At 44.7% G+C, this 18,533-nt stretch overlaps 1 protein-coding gene across 3 annotated transcripts; it reads right to left on the bottom strand.

Annotated features, from left to right (window-relative positions):
• Positions 1-313: 313 nt before the first annotated feature.
• On the bottom strand, positions 314-18,518 carry LOC119312112 (trafficking protein particle complex subunit 8-like). 3 transcript variants are annotated; one of them, XM_037587845.1, is made up of 28 exons: positions 18,255-18,518; positions 18,046-18,140; positions 17,862-17,961; positions 17,319-17,423; positions 17,074-17,236; positions 15,690-15,810; positions 15,534-15,596; positions 15,093-15,173; positions 14,935-15,026; positions 14,700-14,850; positions 14,259-14,345; positions 13,437-13,556; positions 13,214-13,345; positions 13,030-13,127; positions 12,839-12,962; positions 12,652-12,759; positions 12,288-12,429; positions 5,251-5,361; positions 5,089-5,152; positions 4,914-4,986; positions 3,696-3,872; positions 3,509-3,619; positions 3,181-3,348; positions 2,937-3,092; positions 2,037-2,270; positions 1,745-1,903; positions 1,420-1,520; positions 314-1,331 (listed from the first exon to the last, which is right to left on the bottom strand). In XM_037587845.1, exons 1-28 carry the CDS (start codon positions 18,412-18,414, stop codon positions 803-805), a joined length of 3,825 nt encoding a protein of 1,274 aa, XP_037443742.1. In that variant the 5' UTR covers positions 18,415-18,518; the 3' UTR covers positions 314-802. The 3 variants fall into 3 exon arrangements, with proteins under 3 accessions (XP_037443742.1, XP_037443743.1, XP_037443744.1); XM_037587846.1 differs by having other exon boundaries at positions 5,257-5,361; positions 18,255-18,517; XM_037587847.1 differs by lacking the exons at positions 17,319-17,423; positions 17,862-17,961; positions 18,046-18,140; positions 18,255-18,518 and adding an exon at positions 16,582-16,642 and having other exon boundaries at positions 17,074-17,130.
• Positions 18,519-18,533: the final 15 nt, after the last annotated feature.

The raw sequence follows: 18,533 nt of genomic DNA, 5'->3' as shown, positions 1-18,533 counted from the left end.
TGCGCGCGTCAACCATGTCACCATTTGGAGGTAGAAGATTGCGATGCAGCGAACGGATCGAGAAGCGTGAAGTTTCCACTCCCTCAGAGCAGACCGTCTTGCTAATTGGACAACATTTAAGAAAGGCGATGATCAAAACAATTCACACACTGGAATCATCTCTTAAATGTGCATAGCAAAATTGCGATTATGATTTACACCAATTCAAAACGTTACTGCCCAAGTATCACGACTGCCAAAAAATCATATACAGTACATACAAGAATACCCAAGCAGACATGAGCTCAACCTATTCATACAAAAGAACAGAAAATTCACGCTGGCATCAACGATTTAACATTTACCAGAGGAACAATTGTCACCCATAGAACAACAGTTTCAGGAAGATTACATAACCTCCTCGCAGAAAATGATACAGAGAAGGATGTACAAGAATAGCACAGCTATAGGATACACAAACTCGATAAATGTCTGTCAGCTTGCATCGCACCCCAATTTCATTGACAACAATGGTATACATCGTCTAATCACCTGAACTATCCTCATGATTCATCCTCAAAAAGGGCTCGTATAAATGCAGTCAGCACTGAAGCTGATAACAAAAGAATCCATGTATATGGGTGTCCTATATCCAACCTGGGAACTTACAGGGTACATCTGCACTTTGCCTGTCCGCTAGCTTTGGCTGGTGATATCGTACATCTTCAGTCTGCCCCCACAGGACAGGCTTCTGCACTAAACTACATGCAAGTTTTTCTGTGCTGAGCTTCATGAGAAGTATCTTTATCATCATTGTAATTCATCAGGCGCCTTGAAGAACATTAACATAGAAGGGATACCCTTGGCCACCACCTGATGTCACATTTTCATCCACATGTCCACTCTCAGATGAATGCACTTTCCAGTGCAACTCATAAGTTGAAAAATCGTACGTTCCAGGTGCAAATATGCACACTTTCAGGGGAATTTTGGCAGAACTGTCAGGTTTGAGATCAACTTGAGCGGAACTCAATGAGCACCAAACAAACGGTGAAATGCTTTCTGACGATTGTTTCTGAGAATGTGCCCCCTTCGTGCTTGCGATGGCTTTTATGTCGTTTTCCAGCGAAACGTCATACCATCCACCCTGACCAGTGGCAGATTCATGTGAAGGGGCAGTCTTGGTTTTCTCTGCCATACAGTCAGATGTAACCACTCTCACGGTAGTGTTATGTTCTGAAGAATTGTGAATCACCAGTTGGATGTTAGCCTCACAGCATGACTTCGAGAAATCATGAGTAATGGTTCGAGGTCCCTCCATAAGCCACCAAACAGGATTCTGGCTGAGAGCACTGCAAAAGCAGACCAATATCAGCATATATGTGCAGGAACACCAAAAGTAACAAAGTTGTTACACTGTCAGAAGGTTCTAGCACTTGCCTGCAGTGGCAAGTGTGATGAGACAGCAGTTGTTCTGGCTTGGAAGAGTTAACAGCTACTGCCTTTGAGATCAGAATAAAATCAAGTAGACCACGTGGCACCTGAAATGAAGTCGATACATAGGTAAGCATTTGATTAACTAATGCTAAAATTTAAATATGCATACAGGAAACCAGCCACTGGCCCCATTTCGATCCAAGTGTTGTTGTGTTGAGGTTAAAGCTAAGGGCAAAAACACTACCCAGCTGGATAACACTGGTAAACAGCAAGAAAACAGTACCGCCAAGTGGTCTAGAATGGTATTACAACCTCAGGCAGCACTCACCTTAGCTAACTTCCCTTGTTGGTATCTTTCTTGATAGTGGAAATCAGTGATAGGAGTCCGAGAAACATCAAATACATCAGTACTACCCCCAGCAGATAAAACTATATCACTTCCACAGGAACCGTCTGCCGCCTCAATACATGAACTGGTACTTAAATCCTGGAAATAATTAATGCATGGAAAACCATATCACCTAGCCAGATATAACGGGCATGAAAATAAAATAAAGAAATGGAATACATAGGGCCCAAGTGTCTTCTATTTGATAGCTTGTTCAAACAGTGTCTCCAACCTTTATCTTGAAGAAGCATGACACAGCTTGGTTTGCTGGTATTGTTTCCACAAAGCTGATGGAATCGCGCGAGGGTAATGTTGAAACTGCCCATTTAGTGCCGACGCATGACAACTGATTAAGTGCAAATGAGTCTGATGGAGTCTTGTTGATTACATCCATTCGCACAATATACTCTTGCAATCTTGATGAACACATACTTATAGCAAATGATACATCAAGTGAAGGCAAGACCTGTAAATAAGAATTGTTTACAGAAAATTAATAGATTCCAATTCCATATTTATCAAGAACTGTGTTCAAACATACAGGTGCTGACTAAGCAAATTTAAGATTAAATAATGCAACAGTAGCATCCAAAACCACGGTGCCATTTATATGGGTAGTAGTTCTACACACCGTAATCATGGGAGTACAGAACGCTATAATGTGAGATTGAAAAATAAAATAGAATCAATCACACATCATACTAGCTTCCTGTATTTTGGTCCAAAACATGACAAAGATATCAAAATCTGAAATCCAAGTCTTGGGACCACCGCACTTCTATAGAGCTATTACAACTTCAAAACAAAATTAACATAACCAGTGGCATCAAACAATGAACTCAAGACTTTCAGAGCACATCGGATTTCTGGCTAGCAGCCATAACCAGTTTCGCGCCAGCCACAACCTATATTTGGTAAACCGGCTGGCACAGTGAGGTTTTAGAGATTTCCGTGTGTCATAAATCTTGCCAACATATCTCATTAGATCAACTAATTACTGTAGAAAACTGGTGCCCCGAGAAGCAACTGGTGCAATACTAGTTCTCAAAACATGATTCCAAATAGAATATACTGTGCATGTACAATAAGGTAAATAATAAACATAAAACCCAATAAAATATTGCCAATTTACCTCCACATTGTAATGCATGCGCAATGTGCGATATGGAATGTCAGTGGTACTCTCCATTTCATAATAGAGAGACAAATAAAGACAGAAGTTTCCAGGAGTTGCAGCATGAAACCAAATAGGCCAAGAGAATGTGGCACCGCCTTGAATTTTAATTCCCTGGTAAGAAAGGAATGTAAATATTGTAAAGAAATCGGTAACACAGATCAGATTAGTAAAACAAGACAGGGCCTTTGAACCACCTCACCTGAGGAAATGCAAATAGCGAACACTTGACATTTTCCTTAGTACCTTCGGATACAGTATTGCTGTCTGACTGCACATGCTTTCTTAAGCACTGTGGGAATTCAAGGTCAAGGTCTGATGAATCACCGGGAATTACAAACCTTGGATGGCTAATTTTCATTTTTATATTCTGCATGGCAGGCTTGGAAATGGTTAACATACAAAATGATGCTACAAATACACATATATTTAAAATTTATATGCTCATTTCTGAAGAACTGAGAAATCCTTTGTTCATTATGAATTATTGAACAAGGCAAAGAAATAAATACGAGGATAAAAATTTGGACCTTCACAGCATGCTCTGATTGGTTTCTCAGATTCAGCGTGAGGAGTTGTAAATCACCAGTAAATGCTTTTGTTGGCAAGCACTCAATATAGCCCGTAAGTTTAGGTAAACCCTGGAGGCAAAGAACTTAGTTACTCGCACGTCACATGAAACAAGTATTTGAAAGAAAAACCCAGACAAATGAGAACCTTGATAACAATCAGGTTGGTGTTCAAAGAACGCCGGGCCCCTCTTTTCCCTTTCTTGTTTTTCTTTTGTGTAGCCACTTCGAAGTACTGATAGCCTACTACTGAATCTGACAGGGTCCACCTTATCCCAACTAACTTCAGAATACCTATAACTTTTGGAGTCACTTCAAGTTGTATCTGGTAGAATTAGAAGGGGTAGTTAGCCATTTGGAAAACTCTGCACATACAGTTATAACACCGATATGAAACAGCACTGCCAAATATAAATGAATAAAAATAAACCAATTCCACATGTCACAAAGGGCAACAAATTCGCTGCCCAAAACTTAATACACATATCCTACCAAAATATTTAAACTACGAACAACAGAGGCAATGATCAGTGTAAGTATTACTCGCTTGTTATGATTTCCATTAATGTTTTGTTGTAATATCAGGGTTTACAGTCAAACTAAAAAATGATAACAAATCCAAGTTAAGGCTTATATCTGGTTCAAAGGAATATCAAGCAAAAACAAATAATATAGAAACTGTACATGAGGCTCGCTCTGCACTAGCTATTACAACACCTTCATCAGTGGCGGAGGCAGAACTGTGCAGAATTAGAGATTTTTTACTTCTAAATATCTATTTTCTTAAGGTTTGGCCCTCCCCAACTTATTATAGTAGAACTTGGCCCCCCTAACCCAAAATTTCTGCCTCCGCCACTGACCTTCATCAAACTACTATTTGCGCATAATAAATAGAACCATCCTTGGTTGGATCCACAACAGCACACCACGCTGATAGCAAATAAACCGTTATAGCTCTTCCTGTTTTCTGTGTGACCTTCTAAGAAATATACTCCCTCAAAATGTAAGTTATGTTTGACTTTTCACAGTCTCCAACGCACAACTTTGACCATGATTTGCACTTAATGATATTATTCTTACATGCCAAATCCTTATAACCCTGCGTATATTAGTAGTCAAAGTTTCAAAACGTTGAAACACACACATGCTAATGTGACTTATATTTTAGGAAGAGGGGAGTATCATGGATTAGGGAGAATTATCTAATGGATAGTTCAAAATAGTATTCGTTGTTTCAAATAGTAATTTGGATATGCTACATACAGGTCTCACGATGAAGACCTTTTAAAAGCGTTTTTTACGTGACAACGGATACATTTTAGCAAGATTCTTTAAGGCACACGGATTAATGGCTATAGATGCTTACTCTTTTGGTTTCACCTCCTCCTAATACAATGTCAAGCTTCGATACTGTGAAATTGTTTCCATCACTTTCAAATCTGCAGCAATCAACCAGAAATAACAATAATGGTATTCAGAATCTTCAGAAGAACCAAAGGTATCTACATAAATACACCTCAATAGTTAGGGGGGGTAATTACGTCGAAATAGAGGGCTTTGTGTTAGCTATATCTTCCTCGGGAGCTGTTGTTAATGCACCAGTCTCTGCATGGCGAACACAATACATCGGTGAACAAAACAATCTCTCCATTATGGAGTCCTTAAGAAAGATCTTCTAATCTCAGAAAGAAAAACTCAAATACCCGCACCTGAAGCATTCAAATTGGTGGAAAGCTGGCATATCAGGGAGATGCCAGACACATTGACGGAAATTTGCAAAGGATTCTTCAGCTCAACGTTCAGTTTTACTGCCTCTGCACCAAATGAAATCAAGGATTCAGAACGAGAATATTATGAGATGCTCCAAGTGTCTTTACAGCGATGATATCAGATTGCTACATCCTAATTCCCGTCAACTCTCTCTCTCTTTTCTAGTTAAATAAATTACTAGCATCGTATTTTTAACTTCTATGGTCCCTAGAAATAGGGAACTCTCAGCATTCTGGGCTGCGGGTTCGATGTGGGCATCGCGCGTCATCGACCGGAATATTTCTGGAGGAGGACACAACAGTAATACAAAATGAAACAAGCAAAGTGGAGCAGCGTCAGGTCTGCTCCTCTGTTGGATGTGTGCGCTGGCGGCACCCCATTGGCGGAGAAGGCTCCAGAACCCTCTCTTGGCTTAGACTCCTCGTCGCCCGGCGAGCGTGAGACCGCCTCCGATGGGTGCACAGCTCTGGCATGCCTAGCCACAACCTCATCAGGATCCGGGCACTTTTGCCTCTGTTAGTGCCAGACTCCCAGCCGCCCGGGCCACCCACCCCCCACAAAGGCGATCTCTACCCAAACCGTCAGCACCTGACGTCAATTTGGAGGCTTTAGCTGACCAGTCCTCCGAGCCTGCGACGACACCGGACAGCAGGGGCGCGCAAATTTCAAATAAAATCAGCCGCCATACCCCGACGCTCCCGCCAACAGAGCCAGTCTTGGCGGATGGGCCGCGAAAGCTAGCCATGCAGCCCAGCATGATCCTGCATCAGCCCATGACACCCATGTCTACTCCAGACCGCCCATAGCTGGTTCCAATCACGATGTGCAAAGGGCGTCACCCGATCACGCCTCTCCGCGTGCCGCTCCTGGCCGGTTTGCCTCTCCACCGGTCACCCTGTGCCGCTCCATGACTCGTGCCACCCCTGGCAAGGCATGGACGCTCGGTGACTTTGTGGCTGCTGCAACGAAGCAAATCGGGGCCATAATGCCAGCGCGCCTGGGAGAAGGCCACGACGCCCTATGAACTTCACCCACGGCGACGCCACCAACTGCGGAACGAAGGGCACAGGTTCACATCCTATGAACTCTTAGAATCGTGGGCACTAATCAGAGGATAACTGTCGCGGAGATGAAGACGTACGATGGCAACGACATCTTCCCCGCACCCGTTGGGTTCGCCGTCCTCTCGGCCATCGCTGCGCTTGTCGACCATGAACTCTTAGAATCGTGGGCACTAATCAGAGGATAACTGTCGCGGAGATGAAGACGTACGATGGCAACGACATCTTCCCCGCACCCGTTGGGTTCGCCGTCCTCTCGGCCATCGCTGCGCTTGTCGACCATGAGCTCCCTGGCACCTCGCCCCCCCCCCCGGACGGTTGTCTCCACGAGCAGTGTCGTCGCTTGCGAGACTTCCTCCTCGTCGAGCTGCAACCTTTCTCCCGTCAATCGCGTTTGTTATGGAACACAACCTTAAGATTGTTATTTGGAATGTCCGTGGCCTGAACACCCATGCGCGGCGATTTGACGTTAGATCGATGTTGGACACCACTGATACGACCATTGCTTGCCTCAAGGAAACAAAGATGGCCTTAATCTGCTCATCGGTGATCCTGGACACGCTGGGTTCAGAGTTTGACGACTATGCCTACCTGACAATGAACAGCACACGAGGCGGCAACCTTCTTGCTTGGAAGAGCAGGGTCGTGACTATGACGGACCCGAAGTTCTTCGCAAACGCGACCACTGCTGGTTCAGCTGCCCCTTGGTGGATGACAAGTGGTCTACGAACCACCGGTTGATGCGGATAAAATCGCGTTCCTTCAAGAATTGCGCGACATCTGCAGCGATTGCCAGGGACCTTGGATGCTCTGCGGGGATTTTAGGGCCTGTTTGGATCCTGCCCCTACTCGCCCAGCCAATTCGCGGGCACGCCAAAAAGTTGCCGCACCTTTCAGCCGCCAACAACTTGCCCATGATTTGGCGTAAAAATGAACTGCGGAAGCTGTGGTAGCCCGGGCATGCCAATTTATTGGTGTAGAACCAAACAGGTGCCCACGCTCTGGTCAATGACCAAAATTTTGGCTCGGCTGCTGTAGGCTCCCATCCAAACACAACCTTAACCTAATCTACCGCAACAAGGACAAGAACAATGACAATCTGCATAGACACATGATGGGCAGATCCCGACGGTTGATCAACAATCTTGCGTTGAAGGAAGTATGTCTTCCGTGCACCTTGACAGAGTGCCCTGCACTTCTAATTGGGAGGACGCCCATGCCGCCCGCCACCTTCGATGCCTCGCATCGGTGGTCTGTGACCACAGCCCATTGCTCTTGGACAGTGCCCCCATTCCAGCTGCACATCTGCGTTTCCACTTTGAGGATATATGGTTGCGCATGGATGGTTTCCACATGATAGCTGCCACGGCTTGAAGCTCTGTCCACGACGTCGGCCCCTTTTGTCATTTGATGCTTCAATTGCAAGCCACGGCACGGAAATTGACGAGTTGGAGTTCCCAATCTATCGGGAACATTAGGCATAAGATGGCCATCTCGCGCGAGCTCCTATCACGCTTTGACAAGGCTCGGGAAGACTAGATGTTGACGCCACATGAAAATTGGCTCCGTAAACAGCTCAAGATTTCCTATCTTGGCTTGGCTTCTATCTAGCGCACATTCGCTCGACAACGCGCCTGAATCACCAGTCTCAAGGACAGTGACGCCAATATTGCCTTCTTCCACCGGCAATGTTCCTTTCGTCGGCAGAAGAACATGATTTTTGGATAGCCCTATCAGCCGGAGCCAAAACGCGTTCATCGCCGCCCGAAGCCTGCATGACAACTTCATTCTTGTCAAGCAGTCAGCCCGGCTTCTTCACCAGTTGGGTGCCCCGCAAGCCCTGTGCCAATATGGCTTTGGGAACAGATTTCTAGAGTGGATCACTATGCTCCCCTCATCGGTGAGCACATGCGTCCTGATGAACAGCGAGCCGGGCCCCCTATTTGGCACCGCAAGGGGCTACACCAGGGTGACCCCCAGTCGTCGCAGCTATTTGTGCTCGCCGTCGACACATTAGGAAGGCTCATTAAGCACATGATTGGCTTCGGAATCATGGCAAAGCTGCACCTGAGGCATTCGATCCCCGCGATGTCCTTGTACGCTGACGACATGGTACTCTTCTGCCACTATTCGTCCAGTGACATCATCGCCGTGCGCAAAGTTCTGATGCTCTTTGGCCACGCCTCCGGCCAGATGGTTAATTACGCCAAGAGCTTCGCCCCGTTGTTGCACTGCGACATGGACGAGGCGACAGCTGCACTGGCGCACCTTGGCTGCCCTATAGTCGAGCTACCAATCACCTACCTTGGGATCCCACTCACAATATGGTGACCGACTGCCGCCCAATCTCTTGTCGATGGGATTGCCGGGCGACTCCCCGCATGGAAGGCCAGCCTGATGAACAAAACCGGGCGTCCCTTCTTCGCCTCCACCACGGTGACTATCGGGAACGGATTAACGACATCTTTCTAGGAGGACCGCTTGCTCAACGGGCAGTCCATAAGGGAGATCACCAAGCGTCCCCGCAAGATCTGGACCCCGTCGTTGAAGGTTTGCAGGGCCATAGCTAGGCTAGAGACATCCACGAGACCCTGGGCATACATGAGATTGGCCAGTACCTGCAAGTTTGGTTGGCGATCGAACATGTCATGCTCTCGGACACCCCCGGCCAGCTTGTTTGGAGGTGGACGGCCTCCGACACCTATTCTGCTAGCTCCTGCTACCTCGCCCCCTTCCAGGGATCCACGACTTGCTTCTCGCGGAAGCTCATCCGGATGAATTGGGCACCACCGCGTGTGAAGTTTTCCACTGGTTGGCCAACGAGGGCAGATGTTGGACGGCTGATCACCTTGCTAGGCATGGACTCCAGCACTAGCCACGCTGCCCACTCTGTGACCAACCCCCAAGACGATGCGTCACATCCTTCAGGAGTGCCCCTTCACCAGGCAGACTTGGCACGAGATCCTCTCCTAGCTAAGGATGACCACTGCAGGCCCAAATAAGGAAAAAAACACTCATGGATTGGTCGCTCCATACCAAACAGAACACGCCGACACAGATGTGCAAAGGCCTCGCCTCCATTGCCCTCTTGATGCCATTGATGATTTGGAAGCAGCAACGAGTGCATCTTCGATGGCGCCCAACCTCTGGTTCATGTCCTTGTCTGCAAGATCAAGGCCGAGGCCGAGCAGTGAGCACCAATGATTACGAGTCGAGCGACTAGTCAACGATTACGAGTCGAGCGACTAGTCGAGACTAGTCGCTCGACTAGTCGAGACTAGTCGCTCGACTAGTCTACCAATCGCGAAGTGGTTGCCGACTCATTTTCTTGTGTAGACTACAAATACGAGTCCAACTGTGGATCGGCTAGTCGACGACTAGTCTGGACTAGTCGACATGTTCTAGTCGCTCGACTCAAATTTGGGAGGGGGAAATTGGAGAGCTAGGAGAACAAGCTGCCTGGACGAGGCTGCAGCCATCACCCACTGATCCGCCGCCGCCGCTACCCACCGCCGGGACAACAGATGGCGCAGCAAGGCGCGGCGGCCGGCCGGAGTTCATGCTTGGGCGTCGGCCATGGCCGTGATCCGTGGGCACGCACGGCCTTGTGACGAGAGAGAAGGAAGAAAGAAAGAGGAGAGGAAGGGAGGAGGCACGGCGGTGGTCGGCGGGCTCGACGGCAGCAGCGACTGGAGGCGCGGGTCGTGCGTGCGCGTGCTCCTGGGCGTGATGGCGCAGGCGGCGGAGATGGGATCGATTGGGATTAGGGTTTCAGTGGTTGGGATGCAAAGTGGACTAATAGGCTGGCCACTTGGGCCCAAATGGGCCAACTGGGGGGTGGCGTTCTGAGCGGTGCTGGGTTGGGCCTGTGGCTGGATGGCAGCACGATAAGCATCTCCAATAGCATACCCATATTTTCCCTGTGACTACGTACTACTACTACTACGTATTTTGATTTTTTTAGTACTACGGTGTCATGTCAACTAGTCTAGCACTAGTCTAGACTAGTCACGATTAGTCTATGAGTCTCAATCTCGGAACGACTCGTCGACTCGTAAACCTTGGTGGGCACGCGTTGCGCCCATGGCCTTCGCGTCATCCTGCCGCCCACCTAGGATGTACACTAGTTTTCCTGTTTTTTTGTTTGAACTTAGCCTCCTAGGAGGATTGTAACTAAACTCTTATCTTTTCAATGCAATGAAACGCAAAAGTCCTTTGCATTTTCTCAAAAAAATATTGTGTATAGAGTTTGTTGGGCCAAACCAGTCACGTTTACTAGGAGTGAAGCTGGTAGCAGTTGACCGACCGTCAAAATGTGGGCTCTTCAAGCATGACTTCCAATTGATTTCACACCACGATCACCCCCACGAAAACCATGGAAACAATGACACAAAAGGCCCACAAGTGAATAAACAACCAACAGATAAACCGTACAAAGGAAGCAACATGGGAAAGCGCACGGCTGCTCCTAGTATACTTGCCAGAGTGGGTAGTTAGAATCATCAAATGGTTATTGAGTACTAATCAAATGAGCAGAAGATGAACTAAACATAGCATTTTAGTTATGTGATTCCTACATGTGTAGGTTTTTCATTCAAGTGATGACATGTCAGTCAAAATAGTTGGCAATAGGAAGGTAGTGACCAGTTTTGCCCAGTCAAGCCAGTATTGTTCAAAAAAGTATGGTTTTTTCAATAACAGGTCAGAGTAAAAACTATGGTTCATTTCCAAGTTATTTCACACTGGTTATACATATTTAGGTAATTTAAATGAACAGATGGGATATGTCTAGTTCAAACTAATATTTGAGCGTAACAGCACAAACTACCACATGGAGTCATGCTCTCCTAGATGAGAGTATGCAATTGGTAACTACGGGCCTATTCTGAACCTCTCCAACTTATGACTCCACAAAATTCAAGTGTGAAGCCGGCCTGAACGCCTGGGCTCCGAGAAGCTAGATTCACGAAGCTCAGCCCAATCGTTGTGTAAAAACGCGAAGCTCCCAAAGCCCAGCTCCACGAAAACCAGAATCAGGAGTTGCCCGATATTACAACCACATTGCCACCGCCAAGGAAAACATTTGGAGCCATGTGTGACCCAGACCGTAGTGCTCGACCTAACCCTCCTCCTGCCGCCGCCGCCACCACGGCGGCTCCACACAATTGGCGACCGGCACCCCCCTACACCTTCAGATCCGCCCGTTCCAAGACCATCCCCGCTAGTTTCCGTCCAGAACATGACCTCAACGCAGCATCCCCATTGGCACCCGAGTATCATCCCCATCGGCAACCAAGGCAGTAGGCAGGAGACATCGCCCCGATGGCATTGACACCGGTGCTCGTCCCGACGCTGTTGGCAGCCATGGTGCTGCTCATGTAGATGCCCATGGCAGGCCAAACTGGGCAGCCTCCAGCAGGCCCAGAGTGGCCCAACAAGCTAGCGGCCTCCTAGCTCGGCTGCAGCGTTGCAAGAAGCTAAGAATGCTTCCGAACAGTTTGCAATCTCCAGGTGAAGCGAGAAGCTGGCTGGAGAAGCTGAAGCTGTGGAGTTGGGAGAACAGGCCCTACATGTCATAAGTGGCTGTGGCACTGGACCTTGTTGGGCTGGTAACGTGCTAGCTAACCTCAAGTTCCTCGAAAATGATTGGTCCGTGTGTTTGCATAATTATACTCAAATAGTACTCCCTCCGTCCTGAATTACTTGTCGCAGAAATGTATGTATCTAGACGTAGTTTTAGTTCTAGATACATCCATTTCTGCCACAAGTAATTCGGGACAGAGGGACTATGATATACCACATTTTCAAGATGCAGTTCAGCTGTTGAGGCAACTATCAATTAACTCAAAATCAGTCGATTTTCTTACGGGCAGTTGTAGACGTATTAATACAATGATAACAAGATTTACCTCCAGCAACGCAAACACATGCCTTGTTATTTCTAAAAGGAGAAGACTTTGGCTGAGTGTCGAGCCAGTTAGTTCTAACAACAGATGACGATGGGATCAATTCTTCTTCCAGCTCCTGCCAAATGCTTTCATTAACATCAACCTGTTATACAAGGTAGCTGATACAAGTTAGAAGTGCCTTCATTTTCAATCACACAAGCGCAAACTGACCAAAGACCTGGTTAAAGTTAAGAAAAATGATAAATGCATGGCAGTGTTTGATCACAAATTGCTCTGGAAACACCACAGGTTCAATCTTTGATTACTCCAGAAATGAAATGGTGGACAATTAGAAATATGAATGCTATAGTTGTTATGACATTACATCTGTATTTGATGCGTAAGTGCGATGATCTTCATTTACAACTCTGAGTGATGACATGTTGAAAACAGGAAGTTGAAGCTTGTATACATCAAACTTTTCCCCTGTACTCTGTTTACAAAAAAATAGAAAAATTAGAATGGAAAATTCGGTACAGCTGATGCAAATCATAACTGAGTTGGTCAATAACCTGAACAAAATGGAAAAAATCATTGAGGAACATGCTTTGCGTTGTCAGCGACTGATGGCTACAAGCAATAACCTCCAGCAAGTGCTTGATAGCTACATCGAATATCCCAAGGACTCCATACCACCTAATTCGTACAAGTGTCAGAGATAGTTTACAAGCAAGGGCAAATGAGCAGAAAAACATGCAAGTACCTTCCAACATTAAAATGTACATGATTGTTGATGTAACTCCAAGGATTTTGTTTGTAGACAAACAGAGCATTTCTGTATGCCCGAACAGCATGTTGTTTCTGCACCATCAAGACAAACGCTCATTGTTAAGTCAAGTACTGTAGCATTGCTAAAATGTCACTGCAGTGGAGGAATTAATATAAACCTGATCAGACAAGTAGTAACTATTGCCAGCTAAGATTAGGTGAAATCCATACTTCCGAAGCATACGTGGACTTGACAACAAATAGCAACAAGCAGCTTGCTCAAGCAGCACAGCAGAATGCAAGGAAGGTTCCTGAATAGTAGAAGGTTTCATCATTCATAAATGTAACGAACTAAAAGAGAACTTAAAAAAACTTGAATAGGCCGCATGCTTCTAGGTATACCTCATTTGATATGCGGAAATAAACAGTTGATGCTTCCCTATGTTGTCCTCGTGTTTTAAGCATTTCTGCCCACCAAAGGCCACATCTAGTAGCATTTCTCTGACCAGAAGATCCAATTCTCTGCATATATGAATACTTATTGATACTTTGTATGAAGAAGAGCAAGACCAGACAAGTGAAGAAAAAAGAACAACGATAAATTCAAAACCAACCAACTGAAAGAATCGCACTAACACATAAGAATGGCAATCTCTACTTGAATGGCCCCACTGCTTTAAATTCCTTTCTATCATGCAAAATGGAAAAAAAATGCATCTGGCTAAATTCAGAGTTCAAACTTCCCCTTCATTATGCCCATGGCCCTACCACCTATGGGCGCACACTCCCAAAAATAACAAAGGGAAAAGCACGGGCCTTCTGTATATCTCATGATTTCACAAAAAAGGAAGGAAGTTTTAACATATTTATGGCTGGTTTGGCATGTCTGATTTGGGTTCTTGCTTATCTGCTTTGAAGAAATTTTAGTGTATTTATAGTTGTTATTGACTGCTTTGTGTTGCTGAGGAACTAGAAGACGAGAGTGCCAGACACATATTTCCAGATGCATCTGAAATAGAGTAAAGTGTTTCATGCAAAATGGAATTAGAAATCATTTTTCCTATGTCTTCCCACTTTTCAGATTCTACTTTTCTCTGAAGAACACGAGGACTAGGGCCACTAGCACAGAATAGAAAAGATGTATCAACCGGTCAACAATGTTAAACAATAATTATTTGTTCATGTGTGTAAACCTAAAAGTGGATTTCCAAAAGAAATAAATACCAAATATGTAGTGAAGGCATTTTCCATGCAATATTCAGCATCCTTCCTCGACTGATCTAACATGAAATAGCAAAGTCCACTCATCTCCTGCAAAAGACGCAAGCATACATCATAGGAGTGAATATCTGTTATAGATAAATAATGGGCCATCAGAACAAAGTATCAATTTCATTATTCACTGGAAAACAGTTCAGCAACTCTGCTAATGTGAAATGAATTTGAAAGCATATCATCTGGTCTATCGTATATGTAAGGCATAGCCTCTTGTCAGTTATTCTTATGGTAAAAAATATATCTTGATTTACTGAAACTACTAAGCAGGACATATCTCTTCAGAATTGCCACTAGCTGTGCCTTTAGTTCAAACCCAAAATCATTATACATGATGACCATGTACCCATGCATAAAGTACTTAAAAATAAGTTAAGGAAATTCAAGCACCTGAACACCAGCAAAACGCTTCCAAGCTTTATCAAGCTTATAATCTGTCGAAAGTAATCTGTAATTGGACAAGGCAAGCTCGTAGTCTCTTAACATGAAAGCATAGTCACTGAGAACTCTGATCTGCGACTCTATGGAGGTGAATGTATACCTGTTGAGAAAAATAGTGTTACTGCAAAAGGGCAGATTTGAAAAGAATAAAATACAGTAAAAAGTGTCAAGCATAAATACTTACATTGGGCCATTTGCAGCTTCTGGGACATCATCTCTCTTTCTCCACCACAAGTTCTTTATCTGATTTCTAAAGCCCTTTCTTGTTGTGGCTACCTAGAACGATACTGAATTTTACTAAACAATACATTTGAAAATGGTAAAAAAAAACTAAAAAGATACCTGCTGATTGAGCACACGGATCTTTTGCTCCATGTAGGGAATGATATGATTAGAAGCAAAATCTTGCATAAAATCCTTTATCTGATAAAGAAACAGCAGTTAAGACTCTTAGCTTGACTGCCAGCTCCAAATCTTAGCATGCAAAACTAAAGCCCGGAGGATGACATGACCTAATGCTAGAAACTAATAGAAAAACGATATGACCTCCCTGACATTAGTTCCTATAAAAACCTTGAATCAATCGACTAATAAGTCAGTCACTCACACTACTGTCAAAAGCACAATAGCTCTTCAACCCAACTAACAACATTCCTAATTGAACTGGTGAGTTGTTAGATACTGTGAAAAGTTGAACAATGCTTTACGAAACTTTATGTGCCAAGACAAGCTTAACAGAGATTGGAGAAGCAGTAACTTGCTATACTCCAGATGCTGCAGTACCTCATTCAAATCATCCATGTTAAGGAAACAAGTTCCTTCATGATTGTGCAAGCCATGAGCTTTCTGCAGTTAGTCAAGACAAGACTATAAGTAGATTGCATACCTGCTCAACTACGTAGACATGAACATAAATATTAAATAACTTGGTGGACTTACATAGGTTGACCACGAATTATCAGCATCACTGCCATCCGCTTGTGTAGAAGAGTTAATACTCAGCAATTTACAATCATTCAAGCCAAGGGTGGTCCTCATTTCCGCTAAGATGTTCACAGCTCTTGACAAAGGAAGTAACATGGGTCAACCAAAGAATGTACAAAATCAGAACTTAATAAGAAGACGCGGCAAAATCAGCAAATGACAGCAGTAGAGCAAAAATATGATTTAAAAAAAACAATGTACGGAATCCATTTAATATCACACTATTCAAGTGTGATGCACTTCCTTTTGCCTATGCAAGCAGTTAAAACATCAGCTATTACCTTAATTGCATGTTCCAACTTAGATAAGCATAACCTTGGGATGAAATAAGTAAGTTATTCCAAATGGGGCTTATATGGCAGCCTTGGGCCCTATTTGGCAAAGCTTAGCTTCTTCAACAAGCTGGCCTAACGAGACTCTTCAGGTTCCAATACGAACGGGGCTTAAAAGTTTCCGAGAAGGCACACTCACCACTCAGTTATGGGGACTAAAGCTTCTTGTAACTGGGCCCATAGCTGCCAGATGAAGATAGAGCTCACTATTCCAAACAAAGGTAAACAAGCGGACACCTATTGCAACCCTAAGTGCTCATGTGGTATATACTATAGCTTTGAGTGAAGCCCTATATGCCATTTAAATATTATATAATGGTTTGGGGTTTGTTCTAATTATAAGAACAAATGCATTAAACAACAAAACAGGACTTCAATCATTACAGTTCACATAAATATGCGGTTGATGTTGTTAATAGGTGGACATAAAAGGACTCGGTAGACTCAAGAGTTGAGATCTTAGACAAAGAGTCACACAAGCTAATTAATTGAAGAAGCCTCAAGTCCTGGATTACCTTCAAATACATTGAACTAGGGATGTCAGACTTTCTAACATCAGTGTGAAGAGAGAGCAGTCTGAAAGAATACAACATATTAGAAAGCTCACATCACTGACACAAGTTCACAAGATGTTTTTTCACTTCTGAAAAATGTTGGTGACCATTTAAGAAGAAACAAAACTCACTTCATTTCAAAAGTAAGTTGTATCTTTCCTGCCCAAATTTATGCTTCAGCCACCAATTAATCCAATCATATTTGGCTTATATTATACAAAATTGACACCATTGGATTCACAAATTTGAAAGGACATTCTTATTCTATGATTGTGATTTTGCAACTATTAACAACGTATTTTACGAGATCTATGGTCAAAGCTAATATTTGGACAGTTAAAATGTGCCTATATTTTGGAACACATGTATTACTTGTTAGCATTTCTCAATAGTTCATTTCACCAATGCAAGGAGGAGAGTGTGTTCCCTATTATGAGGAGAAAGGAATAGTACATCTCTTGTGGTCCATCTTGTTGTTCATGAAGTACAAGATAGTGCTTCAGAATCTGGGGATCCATTATGCCTTCATTTAAAAGAGGAGGCAACTGATTTGCATTGAACAGATCAGCGAATTTGCTAATTGGCTCTTTGTCCTTTGACGATACCACTAAAAGACCTGTTAACAATAATCAGAGTATGAGGAAGAATAGAAGATTCTGCAAACAAAAGAAACCTAAGAGTAGAGAGCCGAGACTCACATGCCACAGGGTGATCAAATGTTTCATGGTCTGAAAAGGACAGTGTCCGTATTAGCTCTCTGTTGAACTTCTTAATCCACAATGGGCACAACTCAGCTTCAGGCTCTGAAATTGTAGCAAACATGGAATTCTATGTAAAAACAATATGGAACCAATAAACAGCAAACACCAACCCTATGACTGAACCACATGTAACGATCCGCTTGAGTAAGACATCAATACGACCAAAGCATTCATCAGTCAAATAGATACATCAGATAACCAACCAAATGGAGGTTGACAGCAGATTGACACAACAAAACAGGCAATTTGAGCAACACAAATTGTGGCATGAATGCTTGCCATGTGCGCTCACTGTAAGATTTGGGGGAAAAGGTTGTGGCTGCTCATTAAAGGTTTCTAACATTAAGATTATTGGAAATATTTGAACAAATTAGCAATCTGGCTACTCTGGTTATAGTCCCTCATTTTACTCATCATTAGTGTTTCTTCGCAAGGATATCACATTATGATTGCATATAGAGGTAGTGCAAGGGTTCTCACTATTGAGTACATCTTTCAACTGTGGCGGATCTGAAAGCAAATCCGGAAGAGCCTTCTCGTTTGCCTCGGAAACCACCAGCTTAATTCTCGCATCCGCAACCTGTTCCAACACAAGCATGGTCAAGTGGTCATCATCAACAGCAGAAGGCATCTACAAGTGTATAGCACATTCCACAAGGTTCACCTCGCGGTCCTGCTTCCGGACATCCGACGCATACACCATCCGAATCTTGAACTGCTGGAGCCTGTAAGGCTGGTCACTCGCTGTGCGAACGGGCACTGCTCAAACCGACACACGAAACACCGGGTGAGGTCACACAGAACCGAATCAAAACGAAATGCGAAAAGCATTGCAGGGAATCAGCTGAGGCTGGCGTCGGGGAGGCGCATCACCGTCGATTTTTTTGAAGAGGGAGAACGGGGAGAGCATGTCGACGAAGCTGAGGCCGCTCTTGCGGCACGCGGCCTCGGCGAGCGGGGTGGTCAGCACCATCACCACCGGGGTGACGTCCTCGAGGAGGAGCCGCCCCAGGTAGCTCCGGAGCGGATCCATCCCGCCAAAACCCTAGCGGATCGAGCGGGGCCGGTCCGAGCGGCCGGCGATGCGAATTGCGTGATGCGGGGGCGGGGACGGGGACGGGGGCTGGCTCTTCGTGGTGGGCGGCACAGCAT

Source organism: Triticum dicoccoides, chromosome 5B, assembly GCF_002162155.2.
Source record: "Triticum dicoccoides isolate Atlit2015 ecotype Zavitan chromosome 5B, WEW_v2.0, whole genome shotgun sequence".
Taxonomy (NCBI): Eukaryota; Viridiplantae; Streptophyta; class Magnoliopsida; order Poales; family Poaceae; genus Triticum; species Triticum dicoccoides.
Note: the sequence above shows the minus strand (reverse complement) of the source record. Positions and strands in the feature narration are given on the sequence as shown.